This window comes from Spea bombifrons, chromosome 4 (genome assembly GCF_027358695.1).
Source record: "Spea bombifrons isolate aSpeBom1 chromosome 4, aSpeBom1.2.pri, whole genome shotgun sequence".
NCBI lineage: Eukaryota > Metazoa > Chordata > Amphibia > Anura > Pelobatidae > Spea > Spea bombifrons.
The window spans coordinates 59,641,719-59,661,975 of NC_071090.1; the positions used below are offsets into that span (position 1 = coordinate 59,641,719).

Sequence of the window (20,257 nt, forward strand, 5' to 3'; positions counted from 1 at the left end):
TAAAGCAGAATTTGATGAGCACTCTGTCCTGAAACAACAGTATAGTAGCAGAACTAGCAAAATAACTTTTTTTTTACATTTTTTTAACATTCATGTAAGTAGAGTCTTATTCACTATATTTAAAATGTTGTTATAATTAACTAATTGTTTAAGTCACTTGTAAACCTTACAACCATGTAGGTTATTACTATTATAACATAACATACATATTAGGAATGTTTTGTGTCCTTCAAAAGAACACAATACATTCTTTCAGACTTTCAAAACCTCTCTGAAAACCCACTTCAGCGTCAACACACCATCGGAATCAGATCAACGCATTCCCATCCAAGCAGTCCTCTCCTATTGTCTCACTTCCCCCTCAACCACAGACTAGATCAGTGATGGCGAACCTATGACACGCGTGTCAGTGCTGACACGCGTAGCCATTTGGGGTGACACGCACAGGATTTCATGCGATTCATCCTCGGCTCCTGCACGGCCGCCGAGGATGAAAGAATCTGTGCTGGAGGAACGGGGGGGGGGCGGGACGTGCAGTAGCGTACCTAGCGGGGGGCGGTCCGCACCGGGTGCCGCTCATCAGGGGGGTGCCAACTTGCCGGCACCCCTCCAGAGACGGACAATAATGTCCGCCACTGGAGGAGCAGGCTCGCAAGGGAGCGGTATCGGAGGTCTTTAACAGACCCCCGGCTCCCTTGAGTGATTTTAAGCCGGTTCAAGGATCTCCCTTGAACCCGGCTTAAAATCACTCAAGGGAGCCGGAGGTCTGTTAAAGACCTCCGATACCGCTCCCTTGCGATCCGCGCGGCAACAGCTGTTGTGCGCCGGGGTTTGTTGTCAGATCCCGGCGCACAACACTGAAGCCGCGCCCACCGATGTCTGTGCCCTCTGAATCCCGTGCCCTCGGAAGAAGACAGAAGAACTGAAGAAGAAGAGGAGCGAAGAGCAGGAAAAGGAGCTGTAAGGAGAAAAGAGGAAAAGTAGGAAAGCATACAGTGAGAGTGGATTGGTGTATATGTGTGGATTGGTATGTGTGTCTGGATTGGTGTATGTGTGTGGATTGGTATGTGTGTGGATTGGTATGTGTGTGGATTGGTATGTGTGTGGATTGGTGTATGTGTGTGGATTGGTATGTGTGTGGATTGGTGTATATGTGTGGATTGGTATATGTGTGGATTGGTATGCGTGTGGATTGGTATGTGTGTGGATTGGTATGCGTGTGGATTGGTAAATGCGGATTGGTGAGTGTGTGAGAGTGATGGGTGTTATGCTGTACCATTTCCAATGTATTTTTCATTATATAATTATGCTCTAAAGTACATCATAACTCCCATCACTCTTTACTGTTCCATACAGTGGCAGAGCTGGGAGACAGAGGCCTTGCACCCCCACCGCAGGACTCCTGAAAGGTAACTAGTTACTAAGCAGGTATGTTAAATAATTTGTTTTTGGTTTATTAAATACAATTAAATATTGCAATTATACATTTTTGTAGTTTAAACTATAAATTGTGCAAAATTATGTTTTTTTGTCGAAGTGACACACCACGCGAGTTATGCTCGATTTTTTGCCGATTTTTGACACACCACGCCAAAAAGGTTGCCCATCACTGGACTAGATTGTAAGCTCGCAAGAGCAGGGCCCTCTTCTCCTTTGCACCAGTTTGTTATTGTATGTGTTATTGTATGTGTTTATAAATTGTTCTAATGACTGTAACAGCGCTGCGGAATCGGCCGGCACTTTATAAATAAATGTAATTTAATATGAGGTATGTTAATGCTTCCACTATAACATATGTCTCTGACATTCTATTGCATGCCAAAATTAAGGTATGAAAAAAATGTGAAACTGCCTACAGACCCAGTTTGTAATAAAATACTGCTATAAAATGAATATTTACATTTTCACAATGTTACCAGCAGCTGTTATAGTCATGTATATTTTTACCATCAATATACCATCAATTCGTACGATACAGGATCTGAGTCAAGCATTTTATTTACAGGATAAATACCAAAAAATGTTTCGCATACATGAAGACTAAATAGAAACAAGAAGTATATCAAAATACTTACAGCAATTTCCTGAACCGATAGAAGCAACTGGATGGTGATTTATGTAAAACAGGAAAACCAACTTTAAAGAACCATCTTGTATATGATCTACTGTGCTTATTTTATCAAATTGCTTAAAATTGATGGTCATGTGTCTACCTGCCTTACCCAACCTGGTCATCTAGTGGCACTCAGCTTCAATAAGTCTCAAGGTGGCCATGTGGGAATTGTAACAGCAATTAATATAGGCAGAAGAGTGAGGAAAGGAGAAAGTACTACTCGTGATGGTGTAAATGGCTCTGGTATGCTAGGGCATAAAACAATACTCCCACATGGACAGTGGCAAAGGAAACATTTATTAACTGTTACTAAATATTTAAGGAGTAAAACATTAATTATGTGACAGTTCAGTGCATGAATATGTATAACATTACACAGGGCCTTTTTGGTCTTTATGCAATATCCATTAGTAAAATGCTGTCCACATGCTGTCATGCAATCGCCCCCAGCCCTTTTTAAACAATTTTGGTACAGCCCAGGGAGGAACATAGCGCAAGGTTACACGATTCTTCGGTCAAATGATGGTGGGAGGGGTATTTACGAATGAGTGTATGTATGTATGTTAGAACGCGAGTGTATGTGTAAGTGTTTATGTGCGAGCATGAATGTGTATGTTAGCATGAATGTGTGTATGAGCATGAATGTATAAGTGTGTGTAAGGCAGTGTGTGTTTACTTGCCAACCGGGACAGAAGGTGTGAGCCCTCCGCTGCGGTAATGCATATATGTAAAACAAACTGTGTGCCAAATTCTCCTGAAGAGCAGGATTAAGTTAACAAAGTGGGGTTATGCATAAAAAGTGATTCTAATCACTACCCATGAATTGGTTCAATACCCATAAACACTCTTTTGTTTGCTATGGTAATCCACCTTCAAACTTTGCACCACAATCACTTTTTATACATAAACCCCATTAAGGTATCTTAAGTGATGTAATGCAATAGAAATAGTCAATATAACCCCATTTAACCAATCTGAATTGTATGAGCCATCTGGCAAACACACTCACTTTCACATGAGATTGAACTAGTCAAATGGATAAACCATATTCCTTTGGTGTACTTATTATTTGTAACTATATTTAGTTTTTAACATTCTGCAAATGGCCCTAAATCTCAGTGACAAGTGATTTCACAACACTATGTCTGCTCTGGCATGAAAGTCTAGATAAATTATATATTCTGTACCCAACAGGTAGCTGTTGTGAAACTACAACTCTAGTGATGTTCAGCTAGCAGACACAGTCTATTTCTTATGTAGCGACTGCTGAATGTTATATAAATTAGAATTCCACAAAAGATGCACGGTTAACCGTTAACTACCCCTTTAATAATAAAATGTTGCATTGTTTTCATATGGTGCATATTTTTATCAATTATAATGAACATTAATGAACAGAGTCAAAAGCATTTGTAGCAAAGAAACATTCTTCCTTTAATACACACGACTTGCCACAGAAACCACTTTCATTGTCCTCGGATGTATACCTATCAGATTTATTTCCCAATGAAAAGTAGGAGGCCTACATAGCAATATGCTTAAATAATGCCCATTGACTCACTAAACGAAGTTGACTCAAAAGAATACGTCATGCTCACCCTAGTCCTCCTCTGTGCTTACATATGAGTCATTCTGACAGTTGTTTAGTTTAGGGTAGAAATAAATAATACAGGTTTAAACAAAACCATCTTCACTTGACACTAAAATTTACCTTTATTTATATTGAGGGTACATTGTGTTGCTGAGAGGACATCTGACACGCTGCCAGTAACAAATGGGAGACCGTTCTTGTCTTGCGGGCATATTGTGTATCTGGGCAACTTCTGATTGTTTTCACTTATGACAGTGATAATGTTCTGTGACAAATGCAAGATGCAGAGTGGTCTAAGTAAAGCAATATACTGTCAAGTTTATGGCCTCGGGAAATTCAAATCATACTGCTCTAATATGAAAGACAAAGAAATATCAGTGGAGTTTTTGTTGTTGTTACATGTACACTTTCTATGATGTAAAACTAACTTTGTGTAAGATGAAAATTACCTTTAAATGTGCCGGTCCTATATTTAGAACTCTCATAAATAGTTATTTTAACTAATGCTGTATATATTAAAAACAGGGAGAATCACATTGTTGGTTAAATGTTTTATGGTTTTGGTTACAAACCAAGCTTTAGATTTTGCTGACTAAACATTTTAGAAAGAGCAATACCCATTTAGGAAAATAAGAGAGAAAGAACACAAATTCATTTTTACTGTAGAGACATACTGTGTTCTTATTATCAATATTTATTTAAAAAAAAAATAAAGCATTCTACAGCAATTTAATCAAAGACAAACATCTTTCACATACTGAAAACTGTATTCATAAAACATCTTTGGTGGACATTCTGCAGATAACTGCATCCAATGTTGAGCCATTTTTTTCTTCTTGTGTTGTAAGTTTATAAACCTGGGAATAAAAGACACAATAACTTTAAAAACAATGGCATGAAAGTTTGGGGAAGAAAATGTGATCCGATAGCAAAAAAAAATACAGGGGACATTTGCTGTAATTGTTAGAAATGAATAAAGGCAATGGAGCGGCCAAGAAACAATAATGTTTTGCTTCTTTATACTAATTTTTAACTTGAATAACCATCATGATTTCTCATTAGGCTAATTTTACACACATACTTGACTACTAATGGCTCATATTGGAAGACAGAGAAAGTTAGGAGCTATGAATTGTGGGTATGAAATAAAGAGGAAATAAACAAAAGAAGGAAATACAGGAAAGAGGTAGAATGGTCAAGTGTAGTACCGAATGAAGGGTAGGATGGAGGACATAGTGAGAGAAAGTACATTTCAGCTAGTGTATTATTCATGGCCAAGAAATTAGCATGAAATGAACTTCTGTTTGGATCACCACATCTCAAGTTTGAATTAGCCCGATGCCTGCACGGCCTGTTTGTTTGATAAGAAAAAGAAAACTGTACACATGAGATTAAAGACTATCTTGGTTACTACATTCCCAAGGGACACAATCAATTAGCTCAAATATATTAGGATCATTGACTTGGTTTCCTACCTTCTTCACTTTAGCGAGATCTGTTAGCCGTGGCAGCTCCGCTAGAGGAACCTGCTGTCCTTCCACGTGAGAGATTATTTCTTGGGAATTCAAGATATTACTTCCATCGTCCGTCAAAACAACAAGAACTCCAGAATCGCTGTCTGACAGGCCAAACTTTTTAAAAGCTTCCGAAATCTAAGCGGAAAAGATATTTATTTAAATGTCTTTTTTTAGATTTTCCTTGTTTACAAAGATTCATTTTCTCACACGTGGAACTATAAAAAGCAATCACTCGGATATCCAGTGATGGTTTTGGGATATGTGAAGAGGATGTCCACTGTATGTGTTGTAGGGTAGAGAAAATGTCTACTGATCCACCTGCCTCCCACATTTTCTCCACCCTACAACATCCCTCCATAACATGTTTATCTCTTTCCTGGATGTAATGTTCCCAATCTCTCCTGCTAGTTAACACTCTATACAGACTGAAATTAGATAAAGATAAGTGAATAGAATAAATAATAATAATAGTAATGTGTTTTTTTAAGGGGTACCATCCAAAAATATTGTCGTCTATTTAAAAAAATATTTTGTCCATTTAACATTAATAGATTATATAAATTCAAATATAAATAGCAGACTTGATATCAGAAAATGCTAGCTACTTGAATTCTGTTTCCTTTCCTTGCTTTTAGATCTCTTCAAAGGTAAAGGGTGGTGACACCAAATATTGATTTTTCTTCTGTTGGACTATTACCATGGCCATTTTTCTTTGAAAGAATTCTTACTTTACAGAAATTTCTTTACATATGGCTAAAACCTTTGCACAGGACTATATAACTAGTGAAATGGGCAAACAGCTTGGAGCAATGCAGAGCGGTATTTGGTAGGCTGCCGTATGATCTACTCACGTTGTTGGTAGGCGACAGGTTAAATATGATCTCAGCATTAAGGGTCCTGGTCTTCATTTTCCCAAGCAACTGCAGATGCACAGCTTTGTTTACTGCCACAAGAATCTGAAGTGGATCTATAATCTGTAAAATTAAAAACAACAATATATCTCAACATATTTACTTCACATTACATTGTTCATGTCAGGTATTCTATATGAATATCAAAGGGAATACTGAACTCAATTTTAAAAGAAAAAAGAAACCATCCCTACCAACATACTTATTAAGACTTAATCCACAATAACGGGAAAGTATATATGTATATGGCTTGTTTTAATATGTAAACGCAAGGCAGGAGATCTTCAAAATGTGACTTATGCTTCCTCCCTCTAATTAATTCCAGCTAATTTCCAGGTGAATAAGGACATGTTCCATAATATTTTCAGAAAGTCTATAAAAACACAAGACATGATATCACAGAAGCCCAACTATATTTAGCAGTAGCCGTAGAAAATGTATTTTTACAAGGCATCTACAGTCTAGTCTCCTCAATCAGCACTTCAAATGAGAGAAATCACTGGTAAATTGTTTATTTTGGGCATGTGTTCTAAGAATTCTGGCCTCAGCTTTACGTAAACAGCTAATAATAGTAGACATTACGGTAATTTACAAGCAATTAAGGCCTTTTAATATACAGATGAGTTCCATGTTTTTAATTTCTATTTTGAGCAATAGAAAAAAAAAAGCTTGTCCATGTTGCAAAAATAAAAATACACGTGACAAAGAATCCCACAAAATACCATTAAAGCATATTGTTTTCTTATTATTACAGAACGGTAGAAACGGTACAAAAAAAGGGTAAATGTTTTATAAATGAAAGTATTTATTTATATAGCGCTGGGTAAACTGGACATAACACTTAGTACATAACAATTTCACTAATAGATACAAAAGGTGATGAGGGCCCTGCTCGAGCTTACAATCTAGAAAGGACTAAGTTAAGGTATAAAAATGTGACTTTGTGCATATGAAATCACAAAGTTATTTATAAAAGAATCTGAGGGCTTTAGCAAAGTATAAAACTTGAGAACAGTACCCCCCTATTCACAGAAGCTCCAGAATCAAGCTGTATACCAATAGCCAAAGGATGCCAGTGTGTCCTTAAAGGTGCTGTTTCACATTGTGGGGAGGCCTCGAAAATACCCCCAATACCCTCAGATAAGGTCTGCATTGTGTAGAAAGACTGGAGTGTTGGGGACATCTACAAGTATGATGTTGGTAATCCCAGGGGCTTAAGAAAGGATGGCGAATCCTTTAACCAAAATATGATTGCTCATTGTTGGAGACAGAGAGCGATTTGGAATTAGCTTGATGGTAGTACAGACTGACCGGTGACTGACCTCTGATGTCTCCATTGAACTGTAGCACATAGTAAGTCATGGGGAAATGATAACAGTACATTCAAAAGGCACAAATGTAAGATTTTAAAGCTTGTCAGGAAGACTTGAGCAGACATACTGGCAGATCTCATGGTGCTTGGGATGAGGTTTAGCTGCAAATTACTGAATGTGCCATCAATTGTCTTGTCAGCTTGTAGTGAATGCACACGGTCATGTTATACAGCACGCTCCTCACATTCTTTAAATCATATGTATGTTTTAACTTAACCCTGATAGTTTAAAGTAGAATAATCACAAACTAGGTGGGTTATTCAGTAGTCTCTGAATAAAAGTTTTGCGTCAACTTGTGTAGCTGGCCATAAATCCAGATAGAATTAAACTGCATGATGTAATATGATTAGCAGCAGCAGGTCTTGTGTATATTACAGACATAGAGATCATGGAGATATAGAATTCGGTGGTAGATAAGTCAGATCAGCATAGCTTGAAGAACACTTGATCACAAGTGGGAGTTTCATTTTCATTTCTTAATGTCAAGGTTTTGATGTGTTTGATCTGTGAAATCTGTTGGGAGTAAGACCTTCATTACAACAGGCATGCTGAGTACCAAAAGGGTTCAGTTTCTGAATCCAGCTGCCAGTCACCTCATTTGCAGAACCGACGAAAACAAGAATGCGGCAGGATGATGAGCTGGTTGAGCTTGTGCATAAATTAACAGAAACACAATTCATTGGGCTAGCTTTTTGTTTTTGTTTTTTTTTAAGGACCCAAGAAGATTCCTTGGAGAAAAAAAAGTTGTTAGAATCAATGGAATAATCAAACAAGTTATGCTCAATAACCAGTCTCTGGGCTCTGTTTGTAATGAGAGAGCTAAACAATCGCTAACATTAATAGTCTATTTAACGCATGCTTACCATTGCAGGGTTTAGCAGAGCCCCTTCAAGTGACCCGTCCATCGCTTGCTTTCTTAGGGCTGCAGCATTTTTTACATTTTTGAAAAGTAGCAGAGTCACCTTATATCCAGGAAACAATTCCAATGTGTATGTTTCATTCATTTTCATCTACTACTGCCCACTCACTGCAAAGAAAAGACATCTTAATACTCAAATTAATGATGAATTCTGCATATTGATTTAGAAGACAAAATACATGTGTATTCTTCAAGGTACAAAACCAGATTTCAAGTCAAATCAACATATTTTCCAAAAGATCGTATGTCTCAACCGATGTATTCCATTAATATGATGCTACCTGTGGTTATTTTACATTCTCAATATTATTACCAATGTTACAAGCCATCATTAAATCAGTGAGATTTTTCTTCTAAGTCTTCTCACAGATGAAATTGTGCGTTAAAAGGTAATCTCAGCTCTTCTTGCTCTAGAGACTTGCTAGCATTCAAAATGAATAAAGAAGATAAAGAGCTGAAACCCAAACCTACCACCAACTCAATGTTTAGTAGGTAAACCCCTTGGATCCTTTGCAAAATGACCATGAGATCTAACCTACTTTTACATCAAATTATACAAAAACAGTATAGCCCTAGGTTTTTAGGTCCAAATTGAGTAGTAGATTGAGACCACTCTTTAACATACAAATTAAAATGTATTTTTATGCATAAACTAAGTAAAGCTGTAATCAGGATCACAGATTTGTTTTTAAGAAAAGTACTTTATAATGAAACGGTTTCACACGTTAAAGGACTCCACAGAGCAATGGGGTTCCCAAGCTGTTGATCAGCGGGTGTTTGTGTGTTGCATGAATACGTTTGGATAAAGGAATAAAGGTGTCCCACATGTACAATAAGCATACCTGGGAACTTCTGGGCTCTGGCTACCCTTGCAGGACGCGGCTTGGACTACTCACTGGTGTTGGGGGGGGGCACGCCAACTTAAAGGGGAAATGGGCGGGGAGTGGGGTGTGTCAAGACCCCTGTCCCGGGACCCGGAGGATTCGCCCGTTGCTCCAGGCCGAACCCAGAGAGTTCCCAGGTATGACAGCCTATACAAGCTCCTGTTCCATCAATTCTACTCAGAAATAGGCTTCCTGTACCTTGTTAAATCCCTTTAAGCATACCTGGGAACTTCTCGGTGCCCGGCTACCCGGAGCCTTCCCTTGCGGAACGCAGCCAGGACTGCACACTGACATCAGCGGGGCTGTCACGTCGACGGCAGCGGGAAACTACACCATTTAAAGGAAAAAGTGGGCAGGGAGGGGGCGTGTCAAGAACCCACTCTCGCAACCTGGAGGATTCGGGTCTTGACCCGGAGGAGCAGCGCTCACCCAGCAATCTCCAGGTCAAACCCGGAGAGTTCCCAGGTATGCCTTTAAGTATTTAAATGTTTCCTCTAAGCGATACATATTGAGACCCCTTAGTCTTTCCTGATAACTATTACCCATTTTAGTAGCCCTCCTGATATCCTTCTGGAGATGAGGTCTCCAAAACTGTACACAATAATGTAGCTGAGAACATCTGGTCCACACAATAGGCAGCACACTTGTCATTCACAACCCTCATTTTTGGTACACACACGAACAAGACAAATCTGCAGCAATCAAAAATACCAGCATGTTTAATACTTTTATGACTGTAACACCTTTATAAATACCCCCTATGCAGTGTGCCTTACATTATGCTATTGAGCCCGCTTCCCATAATACATAATAATACATTGCTGTATCGCTGTAGACACAGTTCTTCTCTAAGCTTAGTACGGTAATGACAGCAACGACTCCCCATCCGTGCTGCGCTCACAGGCAACGGGGGGACTAAAACTCCCGCCGTTCTCCCTGCACTCCCGTCACGGGGGGGGGATTACTTACCGTCTGTGTGAACCAGACACCGGCAGCCCACTGTTAAGTCTCTCTGTCCACCACTTCCAATCGAATATTTTTCTTCAGACGTATGACACGAGGTACTTTCTTTGTACGTTCTCTGTGTGTGACCGGTCACAGATGAACGTTGCACACTTCCGGGTGTACGACTGCTAATGGAGAAAGAGCTTTTTCTTGTACGCGTTCCATGCTGTTGACACTTATGACTTGTCGCTGGCTGTGTTTTAATCATTTTTTTTTTCAGTCGGTGGGTATGTTTAATACGCAGACACACTTTTGAAAATAATTTCGTACAAACAACATATACGCGTCCTGTCTCCCCAAAAGCGTCACACAAATTGCTATGTCGGAGTCGGTGGAAAGAGGCTGTCACAGTACCAGAAAAACCATGGTCGTGTTTTTTTGTGTAGTATTTATTATTTAGTATTGTTATTTTTTCTATGCATATGGACTCCAAACACAGATACCCCTACAATATTCACCACAGTGTTGTTTTCACTATAAGGTGTGTGTGTGTGTGCCTTCAGTATGTGTTGCTTTCCACGTTGTTATGTTTTGTACCCGTGTACCTCTGTGATGGGTTATTTTGTGTCAAAATGGTTATTGTTCCTTTGCTGATAACATCGCTGCCACTTGTCACTCCCAAGCAGGTGTAGGCATTGACAAATACCTGGTATAAATTTCAGTATATTTTATTTTTGTTTCCTTACAGGAGATAAGTTTACTCCCAGGCACCCATGGATAGGCTTGAAGGGTATTATTTTTCCTCCCTTTTCAGCAGCAGTTTTCTGCTCTCCAGCATACTGTTCTCTAAAATAAGTAGAGAACAGAGAGATCCATACATGGATGAAATCTTTCACATACCACAGGCCCAGCACTACTGCCATGGACACTTTAATAAGGTAAGAAAAACAAGATTATAGATATTTCTTGAATGGTTAACCCCTACATCATAAGCAAAAAACACGCACTAGACGCAATCAGTGCCATGCAAATGGTTAAATGAATATTCACACCTAAACATGACCTTTCATTATCTAAGCTATGTGTGTATATATATATACATATATATATATTTTTTTTTTTTACTGAGATGAACCACAGACGTGTTACTTAAAGAATTACCCTATTTGCTTGATTATAAGATGCTCTGAAAAATACCCCTCATCTTATAATCGAGGTCGTCGTCTAATCCGACCGCAAATAGAGGTCTGACTACAAGACTAAGATCCAGATCCCCCGCAGTGCTGCAGGGGACCTGGATCATCCTGTCTGGTAACCTGCTGCCGGCACTTACACCGGGCTTCTATCACCGAGCGCCGGCCAAAGTGCCATACCTTCCCCAACTGAGAAGGGAATTCTCTTTTCTGGCAGCCAGCGAACGTCTGCGTGATTGGACGCAGACAACCCCGCTGCTGCTGGCGCTTCGGTAGGGTCTTCTATGACGGAGCACCAGCGTCACATGACCTTTCCGGTGCTTAGTCATAGAAGCGCCGGTGGAACTAACGCCTGCCTCCACCCGCTGCCCCCATTAAACACCGGGGAGTCAGAAGCACTGGTAAGTCGGGAGGGGGGTGTTATATGGGGGGGGGCGTAAAGCTTTTCTAGAGGCAGAGTGCCCCATGATATGCCTTTTAACCCCCTTTATACCACTCTGCCTCGATAAATCTTTTTATCCCCTTCAATCTTTTTAAATAGCATATTGGCTCGAATATAGGCCGCACTTTTTCCCCCCACTTTAAGTCTTTAAAGTGGGGGTGCGGCCTATATTCGAGGTCTAGTGCCCAACGCCCAGTACGTGCAGTCCCGGGCGCCGGGCAGGCAGCGGGGTTAGGATACAGATCCCCCGCAGAGGTGCAGGGGACCTGCATCCTACTCTCTGATACGCTCAGACAGCCTCCCCTGCCAGCACTTCCCACGGGGGAAGTACCGGCACGGGAGGTTATCTAAGCGCATCGCGCAGACGTTCACCGTCAGCGGCGATGCGAGCGTAAACAGCCTCCGCTGCCGGCACGTCTGCACGATGTGCTTTAACAATCTCCCTTGCCGGGAATTCCCACGGGGGGAGTCCCGGCAAGGGAGATTGTTAAAGCACATCGTGCAGACGTGCCGGCAGCGGAGGCTGTTAACGCTCGCATCACCGCAGCCGGTGAACGTCTGCGCGATGTACGCTCACAATCTTCCTTGCCGGCACTTCCCACGGCGGAAGTTCCAGCACCGGAAGTTGAGTACGCGTACTGCGTAGCTGTCCCCCGCCGGCCCTGCAAGACCCCGGGGAGTCTGCACCGGTAAGCCAAGGGGAGGGGGACCTCTTGGGGGCAGAGTGGCAGCATATCTCAGGTGGGGGTAGAGTAGCAGCATATCCCAGGGGGGGGCAAATCTCAGGGGCAGAGTGCATATCTCAGGGGGGGGATAGAGTGGCAACATATCTCGGGGGGCAGAGTGGCAGCATATCTGGGGAGGGCAAAGTGGCAGCATGTCTGGGAAGGGCAGAGAAGCAGCATATCTCGCGGGGGCAGTATATGTAAGTGGTTTTTTTCACTAAGAAATTTTTTTCTTTAAAAAAAGCACCTAACTTTTAGGGTGCGGCCTATATTCGAGCCAATACGGTATATGAGATTAAAAATATTTAGAATTAACTCTAATAATTAAAAATAATCTTTTTAGTGTTGGTGCATATTTCATGAGCATGTCACAAGTGGGTGTTTTTCAGCTTCCTGTGGTGTTAATCCTTTAGATGTGTACAAAATGTTTTTTTTGTTGTAGTCTAGAGTGTATATTGTGACAAACCCTGTAGCATGAGGGCCATACATGTCACATTTAGGGGTCCTAAGCACAGTCCTCTAGGACAATCAGAGTCTGGAACACCAGCTTGTAACAAAACAGCGCTTTATTTTTAATCGCTTAAACCCCAAAAACCAAATCATAAGAAAAAAACCTAGCTCCCAACTGGAGCCCTCTCTAACTAAACTATGCTGGTCCAGACCACTAACTTCACCTCCCAGCCAGACCCAGCTAAGCCAGGCTCTGGAAAACCTCCCCCAGACAGCACACAAAAGGTCCAGGCAGGTATTGCCTGACTTGGCTCAGGGATTGTCTTCTTCAGGGCCTCTCCTTGCCCTGGGAGCTCAGGGAACTTCTTCTTTCCCCAACAGTCTCTCTGAGTATCAGGCTCCAGGGGTTTTTAATGCCCAGCACCTGTGCCTGATGCCGGCCCCATAGGAATCCCGGACCGGATCCTGCAGACTTCTAGCCTCCTGGAAAAGCCGGCACTGGAATTTCCACAGAATGGGGGAACGGAGCATTGGCCCACCCTGCCCTCCAATTGCTCCACCCCGCCCTCCAATTGCTCCACCCCAGGGACCCATATGTATAATCTGCATAGCAGCTGTATCTAGATGCCATGCCAATCAACTCCGTGGGGTTCATAGTCTCACAATAAATAAAAATCTATCACTTTTAAACATGCCAAAATCTGCACACCCAACTGAACTGCTTAGCATAAGTTCTATAGATTTCAATGTAGCAGTTGCAATTTCACAATTGCAAAACATGCAATTTCCAGAATTTTCGAAACGTATAATATGAAGTCACATGAGGTTACGATACCGCGAAGGATCTGTATGTATATAAAAAAAAAAAAAAAAAAAAAAAAAAAGGTCTAAGAAAGGCATTCTATATTGGTGGAGAAAATATACACATTTGTGATACGTGGAAGAACGAAATTAATTACAGGACAAGTCATTTGAGTGATTAAAAGCTTTTGCTGCAGGCCAGCAACAGAATGTCTCTACGTTATTCTTGTTTCTCATCTGGTGCCTGTTAAAAGTATAACTGATTTAATCTTTTCTGACATCTTAATGCACACAGTTACTGTTTCTGAGACTAGGCAAATCCGCCCGGTGTGAAATTAATATTTAAGAACATAGATAAGTGCATTTCAAATGGTGTATGTTAGTTTTTTTTTTTTTTTTTTTTTAAAAAAAGATGTATTTGGAAGGAACCTATTTACTTTGTCATCCCTTTTTAACTAAATTTGTATCATTTTTTTATGATGGTGCAAGTTACAGCTTATAAAAGGTGTTTTCTGAAAGTTGAGCACTGGTAAGATTTGTTTTATGTATAAACTTTTCAAAGTCATTAGTGAAATTGATTGCAGATCCCTGATTAAGTTTTTTTTTTTATTAAAACACTTGGCGTCTCTTGTTACTTTTTTTTTTCAAGTGGGATCCCATGATCACAACGTTACCTGGCTTGTACCTGGCGTCGGTGGGCATAGTGAAGCCTGTGGCTTGGCTCTTTGCATGGAGCGAAAGTGTTGTCTGCTCCCCTGGGATGCTGCGCTTTGTAAACCTTCTTTTTAGCCTTGGCAATCTATATATCTTGTATCTAATTATTTGTAGGATACACTACAAGCAGAATGTAAGTATTGTTCCGGATTACATATATTACAGCAAGGTGAAATAGAAAAAAAAAAGCTTCTATGTGAGCTAGTATAAAACGCTGTCCTTTTTGCCTTCTTGTGTGATAACTTCCATGGAAACATTGATAAGCCGCATAGTCCATTCATGCAGATTTTCTATCCAGGAACTCATCCTCTCTCCTCCCCTCCATATGCAATTTAAAAACTTTCTTTGAGTGGTTTGGGCACTCAGTCCTACCAGCATATATGCTGCATTTACTTACAGACTTATTAAGTTCAGCAGAGAAGGTGGAACAGGACTTTAAATCATCTGTTTCACTGAATTTTTTCCCGTTTACCCAGATGTTAAGCTATATGGGGCTGACATGATGATAGACAGTGACATTCACAGTCTGCCACGGTCTCTCCATCATCAGAGGAGTCTGAGCAGGCGATATTCGATGAGATAATTTCCCTGTTTCCTAGTGATAGAGTGAAATGCCTCTCTGACATAATATAAAATAATAATGCATTCACAAATGCAAATGTAATGCTTTGCAGATAATTGCGCTATGCTCTGTATTATGTCCACCATTCAATCTTGACAGTATTTAGTACAGAGAATAAACAGGTGATTTTGAATGTATCTCTCTTGAATATATTTCTGAACATGCCTTTTGATGATACTGCTATTTATTATTGCAAAACTAATATTTATAAAACTAAAATTGTTTTGCCTTTGTTTTCCACTAGGTTTCAAGTTTTAGAAGAATCCTGTCTACCCTTAATTTATATGTCTTTCCGACTTTATATTTCTTTACGTTCCTCTACTATACAGACACTGGATCCACCTTTTTTATTCTGTTTACGTACTTAATGTGTCTTTATGGAAACCATAAAAGTGCTGCCCTTTTAGGGTTCTGTGCATTCTGTTTCCGTCAAACAAATATCATATGGGTCATTTTTTGTGCTGGAAATGTTATTTCGGAAAAGCTAACAGAAGAATGGAAGAGCCATTTGAAGAAGAAGAGAGATGAGAAGCCTGTGGAAAAAGGCCAGTTTTCAGAAACTGTAGACCTTGTAATGTTTGTTGTTCGTTACTCCATGTCCTTCAAAAATGTGTTGAGACTTATTGTGTTAACATGGCCTTACATCACCTTAGTTATTTCTTTCTTGGGTTTTGTTATTGTTAATGGTGGAATAGTCGTAGGAGACCGAAGCAACCATGAAGCTTGTTTAAACTTTCCCCAGGTGTTTTACTTCCTCTCTTTTACCCTTGTTTTTTCCTTTCCACACCTTATTTCTACACAAAAAAAATCAGACTTCGTTAGGTCTATAACAAGACATCCTCTCTTATACATTGGATTAACCACCATATCTTTATTTCTTATCTGGAAATTCACTTATGTGCACAAGTACTTGCTGGCAGACAACAGGCACTACCCTTTCTATGTCTGGAAGAAAATATTCCAGAGACATGAGCTGGTCAAATATGTTCTAGTTCCGGGCTATATTTTTGCTGCTTGGACCTTCACTGATGCTCTGAAGGGGAAGTCAGTGTTGTGGCTCTTGATGTTTTCTGTCTGTTTACTCTTTGCTACGGTCCCTCAGAAGTTGCTGGAGTTTCGTTACTTCATCCTGCCATATCTCATCTTCAGGCTAAATATACACATACCTTCTGTAAGAAAGCTCCTTCTTGAGCTGGTTCTTTATATCACTGTGAACATAGCAACTTTCCACCTGTTTTTAAATAAAACCTTTCACTGGCCTGATAGTGAGGACATTCAGAGGTTTATGTGGTAAACTGATGGACCATGCTTTGGGTAAAAAAGTATTTTTGTTCAATTGTCTCTCCATCAAATGTGACCAAACGGCTCCATTGTTATTTTTAAAATGTGGAAATGTTCATGCCCCACATGTTTGTTTTCCTGGCATTGTGGTCACATGGCCTATGAGTTCCCAAAAGGTGGAGAATGAGTGCACTTACCTTATGGAGGATCATGGTTAATTTGTAATTAATGGAGAGCTGGTTCAAGCTTTGGACTCAAGTTATCTCACACGTTTGAGAATTCATATGATTTGGGGCTGGTATTCTGAGATTGCTTTCCGCTGAGATGCTCTTATGTACAGTATTCAAATGGTTAGAACTAAAGATGTCTGGTCTGTGCTTTGTTTTTGTTTACTTGCTTCTTGTGTGCTGTTTACGTAGAGTCTTTATAGAGAGGAGATTTGGCATGGTAACTTTTTTGTTATTTGTATTCATTCCACATAATTATGAGATCATTATCTATGGTTCATGGTAGTTTCGAGGGAAAAATGCTTAATATATTTTTATTTCTGTAACTTCTATCAGGCAAAAGGGGCTGGCTCAAGGTGAGGCATGCTTAAGCCGCCGGCTGGCAATGCCCCTTAAACCCCCTTCCACCTCTAGAAGCAGATAGAATGTCAGCATAGGACGGGACCTCTGATCCTTCATCAGGGACTCTATACCCCATTGAGTGATTTTAATAACCCGCCTGTGTGAAATTTGTATGTTATGAATATTTTGCATCATTCTAGTGTACATAATATCTATTATGATACTGAAGGTATTCATTTTTACAGACTGAATTTAATTGTATATAGATGTTTTATAAAGTGAAGAATACATTCATGCACTTTGTATAAAATATACATCCTGTGCAAAAGTTCTCAAAAACACAATTATCAAAAGAATAATACATTTTTTAGGGAAACGTTTGAAAACGTGATGCTTATCATAAGGGGTTATGTTTCCTTAAACTGCAAACATTGACTAAATCAGCCATATTGTTTTCTTAGATTTCCTGTAGGGTAGCACCGCTGACTCCAATAGTAAATACCTTAATTGTAAATGCCTTAGCGCGATAACTCATAATTCATAAGTTGTTAAACATATGGATGAACCTTGTCAATTGTATGTGTGATAATCATGGCAAAAAAGGTGTTACACTTTTTATTCTTGATTGTTTCCAAAATGCATAGAATTAATTATAAATGTTAAGGTTTTTTTTAAGATTTGCTTTGTTTCATGTCAGAAAGGGTAGACATTTTTTTCTACTATTATAAGCCGATTAACAAGATTGTAAATAAAGTACATAGTAAAAATGTAAAAAAAACATTTGTCTGTGGAATAGCTAATCTTTTCCCTGAAGCATATGTAGCTTAGTTATAAAATTACTGGCTCAGTGCTCTAGATCCAAGGTGTGATAATGATGATAAATAAAGGTAATTTTGGATGATAAATTGAGCAAATATCATGCAAGCCATGCAATCGTTATGGTGACCATTAGGTGGCAGTGTTTCGCTTGTTGTGAACTGTAAATACTCTATTGACTCCTATTGTATGCTGTAAATATCTATTAATATCAGTTCCTAGCAGATGTAATGAAAAATGATTCTATTTTTTCCGAATTACTTTGTGAACTTCTGTAAGAATGTATATTTATGTTAATAATTTTTTTGCATTCATTAACAAGAGCTTGGTGCTGTAATTGCTGCATTCATATTATTCCAGGCACCTAGAGAAGACAGAGGTTGAGTTGGGATACCACAACTACTAGGGTCGTCTGTAACATGTAACGTGTTAACGGTTTGCGAGGTTCTCTGTGTGCAGCCACAGCTGCCTGTTTGTTTGCTTCTCTGGATTGTATTTGTAATAAAGCTGGAAGCAAATGCTTAATTTTCCAAAACGCGTTAGCAAGGATTTATTTTGTTGTTGTCAATCTGTCATGTTTGTGACAGGAAGCAAACAGACTGGATGGGGGGGGGGGTAATTGCATATGTAATATAGTTTGAATACAGAGCACCAATTCTGCAGACGTTATCGCTGTTCATTTTCGTACACGAGCCTGTGATGGACAGAGATTGAATCCTTCTTCTTTAAAGGGCACTGAGATGTAAAGCAGTCTAAAGTGAGTGAAATGTTGTTGGGTTTTTGGAGATGAGCCGAAAAGAGCACTTCGGAAATGTCAAATGTGTTTAATTTAACACTGTTTTTTCTTTGTGGCAAAGATGCCAGGAAAAGTATTAACTGAAATAACAGCCAGACGCGGTGGAATTCAATCTTAATGTTTCACACAGAGAAAAACATACTTACAAGCTTGATTAGGACCACTACAAACATCATACACCTTTTTTTTTTTTTTTTTTTTTTTTTTTTTCTTACTTAAAGGGGCAGCCTATATTTTTTTTAAAGTGATCCACAAAGTGTTAATACCCTTTCCTTAACAGGTAGATGCATGTCCCTGTTAAGTATTCCTCCAATACTTTTATCAGAAACAAGTCTTACTAAATCGGGGTGCAATTACATGACAATAAAACAAACACATAATCATAGTGTAATTCTGTAAGAAGGTAAGAAGTTTCTCAATGCACCCACAAATTGTCAAGATCATAGACGCTCATCAAAACCGATCCTTTTATTCCTCGTTTCTCAAACCAAATAGAAAAATCCCAATGGCATGGTAACATAGCTTATGCTTTGCAAACAGTGAAGAGACAGAGTGTATATTGCACGATCCCATGTGCAAACAGCACAAAACTAGCAGCACACAGATAAACTGGAGCAGATGACAATCATCTGAAGTTCTTCAACGTGTTTCTCTAGGTTGTACCCAGTTTCTTCAGGAGGTAAATATTCAAATAATTGCCTCTATACCGCTATAGCTTCTTTTTAAACTTTCCTACATTTTTGTATGTAGCGCCCCCCCCAATTTTATGAAGAAAAATATGAAAGGCCCTACATTTTCCTGTGATTGTTGGGCATAGTACTACTGAGTGAAATGCGGGGAGACATGGTTTGTTTCACCGACCTCTAGAATGGCTGCCCTTTTAAACTTCAGGCAATATATGGGAATAAATGGGAAGTCTTTCCTTCAAGTGACTGTCTGGTTTTAGCAGCCAAAAACTGCAAGGAATGGGTGAAAAAGCTGAACATGGAGCTTTTTAACTCATGGGAAGATGCTTACCTCTATATAATATCACAGTGCCTTTTCTTTACAACAGTGACCTCACAAACTTCTGATACAGTTTCTACATACTGATGAAAAAATAATCTGTTTACTCACTACTATTTGTGAAATCATTGTGGGGATACTGTTTGTGCAATTTATGTATTACACCATACTTTCATTAATTTGTCATATGGAACTGCAATGTATGTCTATTCTTTGTGACTGCTTATTGGTGGTGCTTTACAAACAAGTGTATTTAAAACATATTAGCTATCCTACTCCATCTGTCATAGTCCATAGACTTGGGTTATTCCCATTATCTTTGAATCTTCTACCACCACCGTTGGTCCGCAACCATAAAAAAAGCCCCAGGTCAAGGGTGGCGTAACAATTATACTGAAGAGAAAGATCAGCCTGATGCTACAAAAAACATTATTATTATTATTATTATTATTATTATTAAAAAGAATGTTTAAAAAAAGAAAATATAAAAAAATGTATTTAGTTTCCTATGGCTTTATTGAAGGTCTATATCATCCAAACCATGGTATGTACCAAAATAGTGATATATTACAGTATTTTAGTCATTCATT

The 20,257-nt window shown here is 39.4% G+C and overlaps 2 protein-coding genes across 2 annotated transcripts; one reads left to right on the forward strand and one right to left on the reverse strand.

Moving 5' to 3' along the window:
- Nucleotides 1-4,405: 4,405 nt before the first annotated feature.
- On the reverse strand, nucleotides 4,406-10,418 carry TPRKB (TP53RK binding protein). Its single transcript, XM_053462555.1, has 5 exons — nucleotides 10,278-10,418; nucleotides 8,369-8,532; nucleotides 6,073-6,195; nucleotides 5,180-5,356; nucleotides 4,406-4,561 (listed from the first exon to the last, which is right to left on the reverse strand). Exons 2-5 carry the CDS (start codon nucleotides 8,513-8,515, stop codon nucleotides 4,475-4,477), a joined length of 534 nt encoding a protein of 177 aa, XP_053318530.1. The 5' UTR covers nucleotides 8,516-8,532; nucleotides 10,278-10,418; the 3' UTR covers nucleotides 4,406-4,474.
- Nucleotides 10,419-10,867: 449 nt separating this feature from the next.
- ALG10 (ALG10 alpha-1,2-glucosyltransferase) lies at nucleotides 10,868-16,514 on the forward strand. Its single transcript, XM_053464920.1, has 3 exons — nucleotides 10,868-11,191; nucleotides 14,514-14,711; nucleotides 15,445-16,514. The coding sequence occupies exons 1-3, from the start codon at nucleotides 11,027-11,029 to the stop codon at nucleotides 16,492-16,494; spliced, it is 1,413 nt and encodes a 470-aa protein (XP_053320895.1). The 5' UTR covers nucleotides 10,868-11,026; the 3' UTR covers nucleotides 16,495-16,514.
- The last annotated feature ends 3,743 nt before the right edge of the window (nucleotides 16,515-20,257 follow it).